The 12,504-nt window shown below is 38.0% G+C and overlaps 1 protein-coding gene across 1 annotated transcript; it reads left to right on the top strand.

Moving 5' to 3' along the window:
* Positions 1-1,440: 1,440 nt before the first annotated feature.
* On the top strand, positions 1,441-11,929 carry LOC146133211 (uncharacterized). Its single transcript, XM_083397681.1, has 8 exons — positions 1,441-1,645; positions 5,744-6,311; positions 6,486-6,785; positions 7,355-7,807; positions 8,068-8,170; positions 9,461-9,659; positions 9,833-10,557; positions 11,873-11,929. The coding sequence occupies exons 1-8, from the start codon at positions 1,441-1,443 to the stop codon at positions 11,927-11,929; spliced, it is 2,610 nt and encodes an 869-aa protein (XP_083253807.1).
* The last annotated feature ends 575 nt before the right edge of the window (positions 11,930-12,504 follow it).

Consider the following 12,504-nt stretch of genomic DNA (forward strand, 5'->3'; position numbering starts at 1 on the left):
ACAAAAATTACCAACCCAGACAATGATACTTAAAACGACGCAGCAACAAATTTCGCAGCAAATTAGCAAATAATTAAATAAATGACCCATTTGAGCATTTTGTAAGGATTAAGGTCGTGTTTGTGACCCGCGCGATAAAAAGGTTCGCCATCCCTGCAGTAGACTAACGATGTCCAACCTGCGTCGATGAATAATTGTGCGGCCGTTAACACGTATTTTAATAAGCATGTGTCGGCGGCCGTGGCCGTGTCTGCTTAAATGGTTGATATACTAAATGCAGATTATATTGTTTTACGACTTTAGGGAGTGCAGTTAAATCAGTGAGCTAAGCTCTTTCGCTGCATTCTTAGTGAACAGATTTCTTATGTGCGCTAAAATAACTTGATTTCATTGATTGATTGATGCACAAAGAAATCAGTGTATGACAGGGGTAGGCAACCTTCGGCCCGCTGACCGGATCGGCTCGCCAATGCAATTTATCCGGCCCACGGCCTCTTTGGACAAACTATAGACACGAGTCCATTACAAATACCTTTTGACTATTTTAACTAGGCAAGGACGTAACAATTTTTGAATGATATTTGTTCGTCCGGTTCGTTTACGTTTTGAGACTGTCTTTTGAACTAGATCAGCGATTTTTTACCGTTGAACAGTGGAAGGCTGACAAATGGGTTGCGGACAAACGGAAACCGTATTCAAAAATATCGGGCATATATTTTTAATTTGTTTTTAATTTTTGGCAATGTAATAAAAACTTGCACGAAATTTAAAACAAATGCCATTATAGAAAAAAAAATGCTGAATTTGGAACTTTGAGGCAGGTTTGAAATTAGACGGGGTTTTTATGTAATAGGCAAGCCAGACATTCGTCTACCATTGCTGGTCATTAGATTGGCTGAGAGCATTAGAGCAGGGGTGGATCCTGGCCATGCCCCTAAAAATATCATTTTGACAAATTTCAATGCAAACGCTATTTTTTCGCGCTTTGCGCGAACTTCTACTATCTGTCTTTATTGTATTTTAGTCCCTTTGAACTAAATTCGCGCGATCAATCTGCTTTAAGGTTCCATATTTTACCACGAGTTCGTCAGACAAAACGTCAAGATTAATTATGCTATGACGTTACGATTTGACAACTTTTTGAGTCATCCCTGAAAACATTTAACTTGCGGCCGTGAGGAAAATAAGACTGTCAATGCGGCCGTCAAGAGCTGAAAGGTTGGACATCCCTGCAGTAGACCTAAACCTATCATATTTATTTTTGGTTTAGATCAAGCTCTCCTTTTACGTGTTAGAGAATCTTGCTAATATAAATAGACGTGTAACGTTAACCGAAAGTTATGGTATGATCCGTTTCATTGCGCTAATAACGCAAAGTTTGCAAATAATATCTTCAAATGTAGGTCATCGGTAGTTTTGCCGAATTCAGACTTTTCGAAAATGTATCTTATTGGCGAGCAAGTGTGGGTTATACGTAACAGCTCTGATAAAAGCATAATAATACTTGTTGCTTCAGCGCCCTTGAACTGTACGGACGACGAATTCCGTTGCCGCTTTTCGTTGAAATGCATTCCAAGATATGTGCTCAACACTAAACGGAGCTGCAGGGTAAATGAAAGTTTGGTGCTGCCTTGTCGAGAAAAAGGTAAATATATACATACTATACATGTAAAATTAAGAGGCATATGATATCACTTTTATGATACACTATAGAGCAGGGGTGGGCAAATGTATTCAATGAAAGAGCCATTTCAAAAAATACAAGTAACAGAGAGCCTCAAAGTTATTTCAATTTACAAAAACGGTAAATAATGTAAGTTCAGCATTAATAACAGAATTGTAATACTGCATAACAAAACGGTAGTAATTAACACAATAATAATGACGGTAATAATAAAAAAACACGCACAATATTTATCAATATCAGTCATTTGTTTGATTTGCTAATCTATAAAACCTTAGCAATGATGAAATTGCGTTAACTTGCTGTTAACTAACTCTTCGGATTCTACGTCTTGTGTACGTCATAAACGAAATGCCTAAATCAGTGGTTCCCAACCTTTTTGTACCCGTAACCCCTTTTTGGAGACGGGGATGCGAACATTTTTTGCACAATGTGCGCCAAAATGTGCAAAAATTGTGCGCAAAAATGTGCACGCCAAAATGTGCAAAAAATGTGCGCACATTTTTAAGTAGCTTCAAAAATGTGCGCACTTTTCTTAAACAATGTGCGCACATTTAGAACTGCCTTCAAAAATGTGCGCACTTTTTTAACAATGTGCGCACATTTTAAACTGCCTTCAAAAATGTGCGCACTTTTTTTAACAATGTGCGCACATTTTAAACTGGCTTCAAAAAGGTGCGCACTTTTTTAGGTTAGAGTTAGTTAGGGTTACTCTTAGAGTACAGAGTTTAGCTAACTCTAATTCTAACTCTAACCCTAACCCTAACCCTAACCCTAACCCTAACTCTAACAACTCTAACTGTAACTCTAACTCTAACTCTAACTATACTTCGAATCCTGACTGTAACTAAAACTCTTACTTTAACTTAAAAATGGCGCACATTGTGAAAAAAAGTGCGCACATTTTTTAAGGCAGTTCAAAATGTGCGCACATTTTTTGCACATTTTGTCGTGCACATTTTTGCGCACATTGTGCAAAATAACGCCACGTCCCCTGTTGCCTTTTTGATGCTTTCAAATATTCGTGGAGCCCCTTTTTCTGGTGATCACTGAAGTAAGTCTTAAAACGCGTGATTGCGTTTTGAAAATGCTAGACCAGGGGTCCGCAACCCAAAATGTTACACAACTGTGTATCAGGCGGGCGTCAGATTTTTGCAGCTAAAATCGTGTTCAATGACATTTAAGGCGGCAGTAAAGGCACAAAGCGCAAATAAAATGCGCTTGTTTGGCTCAAAATTCGAATCCATACGTAGTCATCCATATTACTAATGAATAGTATAATGAAACCACCTTAAGGAACCCCGATAACTTTGAATAGTTAATCTAGTTGTGTGTTTGTTAACGTTTGTAGGTGGGAAGAACTCATGGCGACCGAAGCGAGCGCGATTTTTTTCGGTATACCGGGCATTTCTTTTAAATTTTTTGCAAGTTTTTATTTAGACTTGAAAAAAAGGTTAAAAAATATATGTCCAATATTTTTTAATACGTTTTCCGTTTGTCCGCGACGCAATTCACGGCGCAATGGTAAAGAAGCGCTGATATAGTTAAAGACAGCATGATAACGGAAACAAACCGTAACAAGAACGATCATTCGCGCGAAGCGCGAAAATTTTTGCCCTTATGTAGTTAAAATAGTCAAATAGTATTTGAAATGGACTCGTGTCTAGTTTGTCAAAGAGGCTGCGTGCCGGATAAATTACATTGACGGGCCGTAGGTTGCCGACCCCTGTGCTAGACGCATGACATTTTTGCGACTGATATCATAAACTAAAATCAAGTACATGTGAGCTAAAATAATGCTGCCTCCCAATTCACAATCTATTTGTGTTAGATCACAATGGAAGTGTTACGTCACACTCAACGCGATTTACAACATATTACAATGTGATTTTATCACTTACCAAGATTGTGATTAAACATGCTTCCCAGCGTTTAAAAGGGTATATTTAGAAATTTTTGCAGACCCCCTGAAAACCTCTTGCGGACCCCCAGGGGTTCGTGGACCCCCGGTTAAGAACCACTGGCCTAAATAAAGAAAGGAAAAAGAGAGAAACGTTCATAAACAGTATCTCGGTAGCCTTTATTAAACAGTATCTCGGTAGCCTTTGCTTTTTGGAATTTTACGATTCGACTAGAAGAGCCACAAAAAACATGCCGGCGAGCCGCATGTGGGCCCACCCCAGCTATAGAGGCAAATGTTTATTTCTACAGACCTTAAACTTTGTCCTGAACGCAGAGTACCCAAATCTACCCATACTAACAGTAAAACCTTTTTAAAAGTTTTTTTATGAAGCTTGCTTGAGCTCACCAATGTAACATATATGTGTTTCATTTGATATATGTCATACGGTGGGATCAGTGTTACTAAATAAAATGAGGCTATTCATCTTCACAAGTTGGTAAAATCTGTTACATTTTACGACAAACCGGTTCTTTTCATGATATAAAAATGGTTTGGCGTAAAAAAAGTAAAAATCGATCAGTTTTGTTTATTTTTCCTATCCATTAAACGTTTAGAGAGAATAGATTTACTCAAGTGGTAAAATTGTGGTGATGGTTTAACACAGTGCTCAGACCAAAGACGGTATACACGAGGCCATGCCATAATCATCCAAAAACTATCATGTTTGCCTGTTTTTACAATGTAAATGCAAAACAAATAGAGTCTTATATGGGTATTATATGTTTACACGATTTGGGAGAACCAGCGGCACTGTGGGCATTCTGAATTTGCCTAATATTTTTGTCAAACTTTACGAATGCATTTTTTTCGGTCTTTTAAATACTCAGTGTCCAAAAGGCCTATAGTTTAATATAAAAGTTTACCAACTTAGACCAAACTAACAATAAAGATAAGCACGTTCCTTATAGTTCTTTTGATTCACTGTTATGTGTAAGCTTTGATTGCCCAACAGACGACAAACTACAAATTCTAAGCACCTAATTTGTCTATAGTTTGTTCAATTTTGTTTGCGCTATCTCGTGAAACGCACTACATGATTTTTCGCGTCTGGAGCAACTTATACGATGTTTATTGCAGAACTATACAGCTGTTGGGTAAATGGCTCGTGCGCAAAAATGTGCACGCCAAAATGTGCAAACAATGTGCGCAAAAATGTGCACGCCAAAATGTGCAAAAAATGTGCGCACATTTTTAAGTAGCTTCAAAAATGTGCGCACTTTTTTTAACAATGTGCGCACATTTTGAACTGCCTTCAAAAATGTGCGCACTTTTTTTAACAATGTGCGCACATTTTGAACTGCCTTCAAAAATGTGCGCACTTTTTTTAACAACGTGCGCACATTTTAAACTGGCTTCAAAAAGATGCGCACTTTTTTTAAGAATGTGCGCACATTTTAAACTGGCTTCAAAAATGTGCGCACTTTTTTAGGTTAGAGTTAGTTAGGGTTACTCTTAGAGTACAGAGTTTAGCCAACTCTAACTCTAACCCTAACCCTAACTCTAACTCTAACAACTCTAACTGTAACTGTAACTCTAACTATACTTCTAATCCTGACTGTAACTAAAACTCTTACTCTCACTTAAAAATGGCGCACATTGTGAAAAAAAGTGTGCACATTTTTTAAGGCAGTTCAAAATGTGCGCACATTTTTTGCACATTTTGGCGTGCACATTCATGCACGAGTGATTATTTGAATCATGCACGAGTGATTATTTGTTTAATCATGCACGAGTGATTATTTGTTTCGAGACTTTTATTGAAATCAACAAACCATCATCCGCTAAATCGCCAAGGGCGGCGAGAGTTTGTTGTAAATTCAAGTTGTGAATTTTTCAGTTTGAGTATTGTTATTGCTTCAGACTTATTTAATTTGTTTAAAATTATTGTTGAATCGGTAAATAATAATATTTTGAACAGTAAACGCTTGTATAGTTAACAGATGTTACATGCGGTATAAGTCGAAAATTCTCAAACTGTTTTTCTGTGGTGTGTTTATGCCGGATATCAGACGATGTGCAATAAAGACAAAGTATATGTGCAACAATTTATGTAGGTAAAGCATAAACCTAAAACAAAAACTTTTTTCACCCGAAAGAGTTCGCGTGCGCTTTGAGCAAGATATGCATCCCACGCTGGATGGTAATGAACGGAGTCCGGAATTGCGACGGGATGCTGATTAAAGACGGCAGCGACGAGAAGCAAAGCTTGCCATTCTGTCTTCAGTCAGAATTTTCCTGCCTCTCGACAAGCAACACCAGTCTAGTAAACAATAACAACAGCAGCAGTCTCCAGTGTATTCCAAGGGAGTGGGTAGCAGATGGAGTGAAGGACTGCGCCAACGGACGAGACGAAGCGTTGACACTCTCCACCTGCAATAACGCCACAGAGTTTAGGTGTGAGGCTGATCAGCGCTGCATCGCAAGGTACCGGGTCGTGGACGGATACCGCGACTGTACGGACGGATCCGACGAGCTGCGAAGCCTCCAGTGCGATCCGAGTCGCGAGTTTCGATGCGCAAATGGAGGACGCTGCATCCCGCGCTCGTGGAGGAGGAACAAGATGATAAACTGCAAGGATGGAAGCGATGAAGTGGCGCCACCTAGCAACGAGACGTGCGTCGAAGGAGAATTCCACTGCCACAACAAAAAACGCTGCATTCCCAGGTTGGCAAATAGTAAAATTGGCATCTTGAAAGTAATATTCCTGTCTGCCCGAAAACAATTCGAGCAATGCCAGTAGGCTATACGTGTGCTCTTCACTAACAATACGTGTGATTTTAAGTTAAAATTAGTAGCAACAAGGTTGTACACAATCCATTTAGTTGTTTTGATTAAAAGGTACCTACTATGCGATGGAATGGATCACTGTGGCGATTGCAGTGATGAGATCGAAAGCTGTCCAGAGCCGCGGATGTTTCGCTGTCAAACAGATCCGAAAACGTGCGTGTTTCGTACGTACTCATGCGATGAGTACCAGGACTGTCCGGGTCGGGCCGACGACTTCCGGAGCTTACCCGGGTTTAAGTGTTACAAGTCAGTCTTCGGCATCACGAATAGTGTGAACTATTGCGTGTTGCCTCAGTGGTCGCTACAGGACAATTATGCCATGTGCAACGACAAGTCGGACCAATGTTATAGGTAAAGATGTGATTATTTCCTTATACACAAAAACATTTCCGTTTGGTATATTTGATGTGCTATGGAAAAGCCAATACTTTTTTTAATTATGTTGTTGTTTATATTTATACCAAGCAATACCGGTTGAGATTCTTAACTTTAGTAAAAGTCAAATAAAACCTATTTATTCTATAAAACGAGAATATAGTAAATACCAAAAATGTGCAACTGTATAGCCGGAAGGGGGACTAACCGAAAAAAATAATAAAGATTTTCATACAAGTAAGGGCAATCTAGAAAACAATAGGCTGTGCAAAGTTCGAACACACTATATATAGGCTATATAGTACCATAAGTCGGGAAAGAATCATAGAATCAGTGTCTGTGGCATTTTGTTAGTACACGAAGGGGATTGCTATATAAAGTTACTGAAACATTTATATACAAGTATGTATGAGTGTATCAATAATTAAGTTTACAATAAAATTGTTATCTTACCAATGTTTGTAGTGACAATATGTTTTAACCAACGATTTACGGACTTGTTTTGATACCCTTTAACTTTTTATAAATTCACTGCTAAATTTCAGCAACGGAAGCTTTAACTGCGCGAAATGCTTGCAATCCAACATGACGATCGCCAAGCGTCAGGTTTGCGACGGCGTGTTCGACTGTCCAGATCTTAGCGACGAGTGTCTCTGCTCACGTGACCAGCTTTCCGCCAATCGCTCGCGCGACCTTTGCGACCAAGTTTGCTACGGCGAAACGCCGACTCCAGCCGTTTGCGCGAAATGCGTGGAAGGAGAGATTGAGTGTCCGCAAACGGGAGCCTGCATCTCTAGAAAGCAGGTTTGCGATGGGATCGTCGACTGTTCTATTTCAAAGTTGGACGAGAACAACTGTGGTGGTGAAGTCACCACATTGGATGCAACTAGGGATTCTGATTTTCGTTGCGACGTCTTCCCTGACGATTTTATGGACAACGCTAAACGGATTCTAAATAGCAACTTGGTTGATGTGATGTTTCCCGTCAACGCAAAACGGTAAGCTTCTAAAACCTTTTTCTGTACGATAACAAAAATTACAAATATTCTTTTCAAGTGTTTTTTAAATGAAACGCCCTCCGTGGACCATGAAAATATTTCGCCTTTAAATTATTTTACAAAACAAATTATAAAACAGTTACATTTGCATCTGAGACTAATATTGTCACGCAAACATAATAGAGAGTGTTGATGTTTTACTTTCCTGAGGCAAAGGTCCTTAAAATAGTAAAGCTGAAAATATTTTTTCCTGAATTCAGATGTGACGGAAAAGTGGAGTGTGCTTTGTTTGAGGACGAATGTAGTGACCGGGCAAACTGTTCTCAAAAGCCGACTGTTTGCGATCAAATCCCCATCATAGACGTAAGTAAGACTAGAATTCACCATTCAACGATTTAGATATTTGAGTATCTACACTTGCCTTTTTCATATATTTTTTTATTTATCCACGTTAAACCCGGGTCGATAGGTATAACAAAACTATTTTTGACTCAAAAAGCTTTCCACCGAGGCTTAACTCGTGGTTCAAGAGTGTAACAAAGGAACATTAATGCTCATCAAATTTTCCTGTATATTTATATGTGCATGGTAATGGACGTGAGTTTTTTTGGGGGGGATGAATCTTTGGCTTTGTAGTATGATGATTTAGCATGTTTCGGGCGAATCTTTTTCGTACAAGTGACGTTTACTCTTTTTTTGTTATTGTGAACATAACATCGAGAAAATAACTATCCTATAAAAGTTATATTGTTTGACAACCTGAACTAGATATCGATAAAATGTGCGTTTTTGTAAAAAAAAATTATGCACATATTTCACCAAAGGCTAGTACGATCGTGCTTTCAGAATCTTTCAAATTTGAAATTTCCGGCAAGTTTTTTGTTGTCTATGTTACACTGAGTATGTCATAATGGAAATCACGAAAAGTTAATATATTTCATTCAATTGTTTTAAGATTTGCCCAAATAAGTTTGGGCCATATTGTTGTCCTATTATACATAACACCTCTTCAAGATAAGAATTTAACAGGCAAATGGTCTGTATGTTTTTTGCGCAAACTGTTGGTGTTAATTATGCACCTGTTGGGTCAACGGCGCACAAAACCTATTTTCTTTGATTTTCTATTACAAAATGTCATAATTTTAGGTATCGTGCGAATTATTATGTTAATCATATTTGCCCGAAGAGTCACGGCTCCTTTCAAATTAAATGTTTTCTAAATTTAAAACAAATAAATAAAAACCAAAACGCAGCAATTATCTCATTGGATATATTAAGTCTTTACTTCAGTTGCACATTTGCGCAATAGTTCTTCTAGCAAAGAGAACTTTCTTTTTAAGGTTACTTGTATTGGCACGTAACGTTACTACTTAACTTTGTGTCATTATTTCTAAATGTTTTCATGCAACTAAAACATAACCTTGTGTTACCAAATGACATTGAAGTTACAGTTCCTTCAAATTTTCTGTTTTTGCGTTTTGCCTGATATTGACTTTAAACTGTTGATAATTTGAAAACCTTTGATCCGAAATAGTGGTAGCCTACAAATTGCGTAAGAAATATCTGGAATGGTGCCCATATATATAGGAAGTCTGCACCAATAGAAATAAAACGTGTACTAAACGTTAACATTTATTTAATTTCTTACTCAAGACAACAATTCCAGCGGGATACCACCGGGCGATTAATTACGACTTCATACTTACAACGAGAAAATGCTCCCGTAAAGTGGATTTTGTTTTCGGCTCAAGTATTTGCAACGGAATGTTGGATTGCACTGAGGGCTGGGATGAGATGGACTGTGATAACCTCTTTGAATGCAAGGCTGGAGCTGTGCAGACAATTTTTGGAGGTTTGTAACACAATTTAAAGTATGGACGTGTAAAGCAACGTCTAAATCAAACTATAGTGGGGGAACTGTAGTCATTCTTGCAGTTAAGTCGCAAGATTAGTGAATCAAGATAATACAAACAATTTAAAACAGAAAAAATAAAACTATACACAAATCCATTGTTGATTTTGCAGCAAAGCAAGTCACCGCCATACCGGAGCAGAATAAGTGCAACAAGATACCGGACTGCGATGACTGGAGAGACGAGCTAAACTGCTCCAAAAGCACGCACTTTTACTGCACGGATAAGAAGCCATTGTTCGTTCCACGTGATAAGGTTCAAGACGGAGTCGTAGATTGTGAGGATGGTTCAGACGAATGTCCTCCCGAGTATTTACAAAACGATGCCCTGGCTTCCAACACTCAAATGATAAAGTTGCGCGCACTGGAGATCCTTGTTTGGTTTATGGCTGTCCTCGCTTTGCTGGGAAACCTGGCGGTTATCGTTCAAACCTGCGTGTATCTGCGCAAACGTACAACTGCACAGAACCGCCAGCGATTAGGTTTGATAAACCGTGTCTTAATCCTAAACCTCGCCGTTTCGGATTTTATCATGGGCATTGCCTTGTTGATAATTAGCATTAAGGCGGTTCAGTTTAGCGGTGAGTACTGCATTCGCGACAAAGCTTGGAGATCAAGTAATTTATGTGATATCATTGGCGTTTTGACAGTTCTCTCCTCAGAGACCTCCGTCCTTACGTTAGTATGCATTACATCTTATCGATTGTTCAGCGTCTTTAACCCGATCACATCGCGAAGTGTTCGGCTGAGAATTGCCGTTATGTGGATTGTTACCATATGGCTTGTTTCCGTCGCTGTGTCAGTCCTTCCTTTTATACCAGCTCTGTCCAGTTCAATGGTATGGAAAATTCAGATTCGCCCAAGTCCCTATTTTTCTAATGACACGATAGTGTTGTCGGAATTACAAAATTTTGCCGGGCGTCTTTCTATCATCAGCAACAAGTTGCAACCCCATAATGACTTGTGGAATTCCAATTGGTTTGAATTGACAAGCTACCTTGGCGAATTTGGCTCGTCAGTACCAACTTCTGTCAGTTCCTATGGTTATTACAGTAGCAGTAGTGTGTGCATTCCAAGGCTATATCGCATCGAAACCAGTGACAGCGTTAATGCCATGTCGTCAGTTATTATCACGTTCAATTTCGTCGCATTGCTGTATATTGCGTGCGCATACGGGGCAATTTACTGGATCTCACAACGGCGTAAAGGTATTGTGCAAGGGGCTAAAGCCCTCACAAAGAAAAACAAGCAAACTAAAACGATGCAGCGTAAAGTCACGATATTAATCGCTACTGACTTGTGCTGCTGGCTTCCAATCTGCATCATGACATTTCTCAGCATGGGTGGTGCTATTTTATCGCCCATGACTTATGCCATTTCTGCCATTCTCCTTTTGCCAATCAACAGCTCCCTGAATCCACTGATTTATACGAACTTAGTGCAAACGGTTTTTAAGCAAATTAGAACGTGTTTTTTTAAAGCTAAACAACGGTTTCCAAATTTTAAACCAAACACTCACGCAGCGTTTGATACGCCAAGCAAAACCACTGCTGTTTAAAATTCCGATGAGACAAACGGCATGCTTCATTTTTCTCAAATCAATTTACCATAGACAGTTTTGGTACATTATAGATTTTGGACACTTTGCATGCGACAGTATCTGTAAAGCAGTTGGTTTCAAACCCATATTATTTCCATGTTGACCAAATTAAAAACTTTTAATAATTAAAAACACCCAGTTGGTTGTCGGCACTGTTTTACCTTCGTTTGTCAAATATCGGGCCCATCTGTAATGTATATGTATTTTTTTCATTTTATTTTTTATTTTTTTAGAAAGGTTTTGAAAATAGTATTGGCAATTTTAATAAGGGATCTAAATATAAGTATCGAAATCATCCAATAAGGTATTTTGCAACAAACCTTATCGCTTAATAAAATAGAAACATAAAATGTTTAAGTTTAAAACATTTAAAAATTTGTTTATAAAAAATAATGAAAAAGAATAATTTGAATTGTATGTGTTGTCTATATCGAAGTTTGCAGTTCAAAATACATCTAGAAATAAATATTTACTTATAATCGTCTTGTTACATCTATAGCCTGAATAATAAAAATCTGACTATAAACAATTTAATAATTTGACAGCAATTTAGATCAAAAGCACTTTGTCGCAGGATAGATACGGACACAATCCCAAAAGTAGCTACTAAAGATAAGGATTGACTTTACGTTCTCGAACAAGACGTTTTGGTTGTCCTTTAACTGTGGCCTGCAACCGATGTAACCAGTTTATTGTAACTGCGTTTTTTTTTAAAGATACAAGTCAATTCTATTAATAAAAAAAACATGAACAAAGACAGAAATTTCCACCGTATACAATATTTCAGCTAAATGTTGAACTCGCTAAATAATTATTCTTTTTTAAACCTTGTACTGTTCCATCGCAAAAATATGTAATTTGAAAATAATTATGAAACAACTCAACTCCCTTCTTAACTAGCGAATCCAAACGACGATACAACAATGTTTTTTTTAACTTTACAAAAAATCAAAACCCGAAGACTTTATCATTAGGCTCATAGCCATACAGTATGTTCCGAAAGACTATTTATGAATAAAAATACAAACCATTTTTTAGTTTAATTTCCTAAATGTCATAAAGAAGTCTTTAATGTCCTCTTTAAGGGGCCACCGAGACATAATCCAGAACATTTGGCTACTGATTTAAGAAGGACTGTAAAACTATACAATAATTATCATTCATTATTGGTTGTTCAGCTAAGTG

Source organism: Ascidiella aspersa, chromosome 9 (assembly GCF_963924565.1).
Source record: "Ascidiella aspersa chromosome 9, kaAscAspe10.2, whole genome shotgun sequence".
NCBI classification, from domain to species: domain Eukaryota; kingdom Metazoa; phylum Chordata; class Ascidiacea; order Phlebobranchia; family Ascidiidae; genus Ascidiella; species Ascidiella aspersa.

Excerpts from the sequence above, each read along its gene's own strand:
- LOC146133211 (XM_083397681.1), top strand. The coding sequence starts at position 1,441 with ATGTATCTTATTGGCGAGCAAGTGTGGGTTATACGTAACAGCTCTGAT. Across the intron at positions 6,786-7,354 it reads AAGTCGGACCAATGTTATAG|CAACGGAAGCTTTAACTGCG; the intron begins GTAAAGATGTGA and ends GCTAAATTTCAG. Across the intron at positions 10,558-11,872 it reads CAGCTCTGTCCAGTTCAATG|ATCAAAAGCACTTTGTCGCA; the intron begins GTATGGAAAATT and ends ACAGCAATTTAG.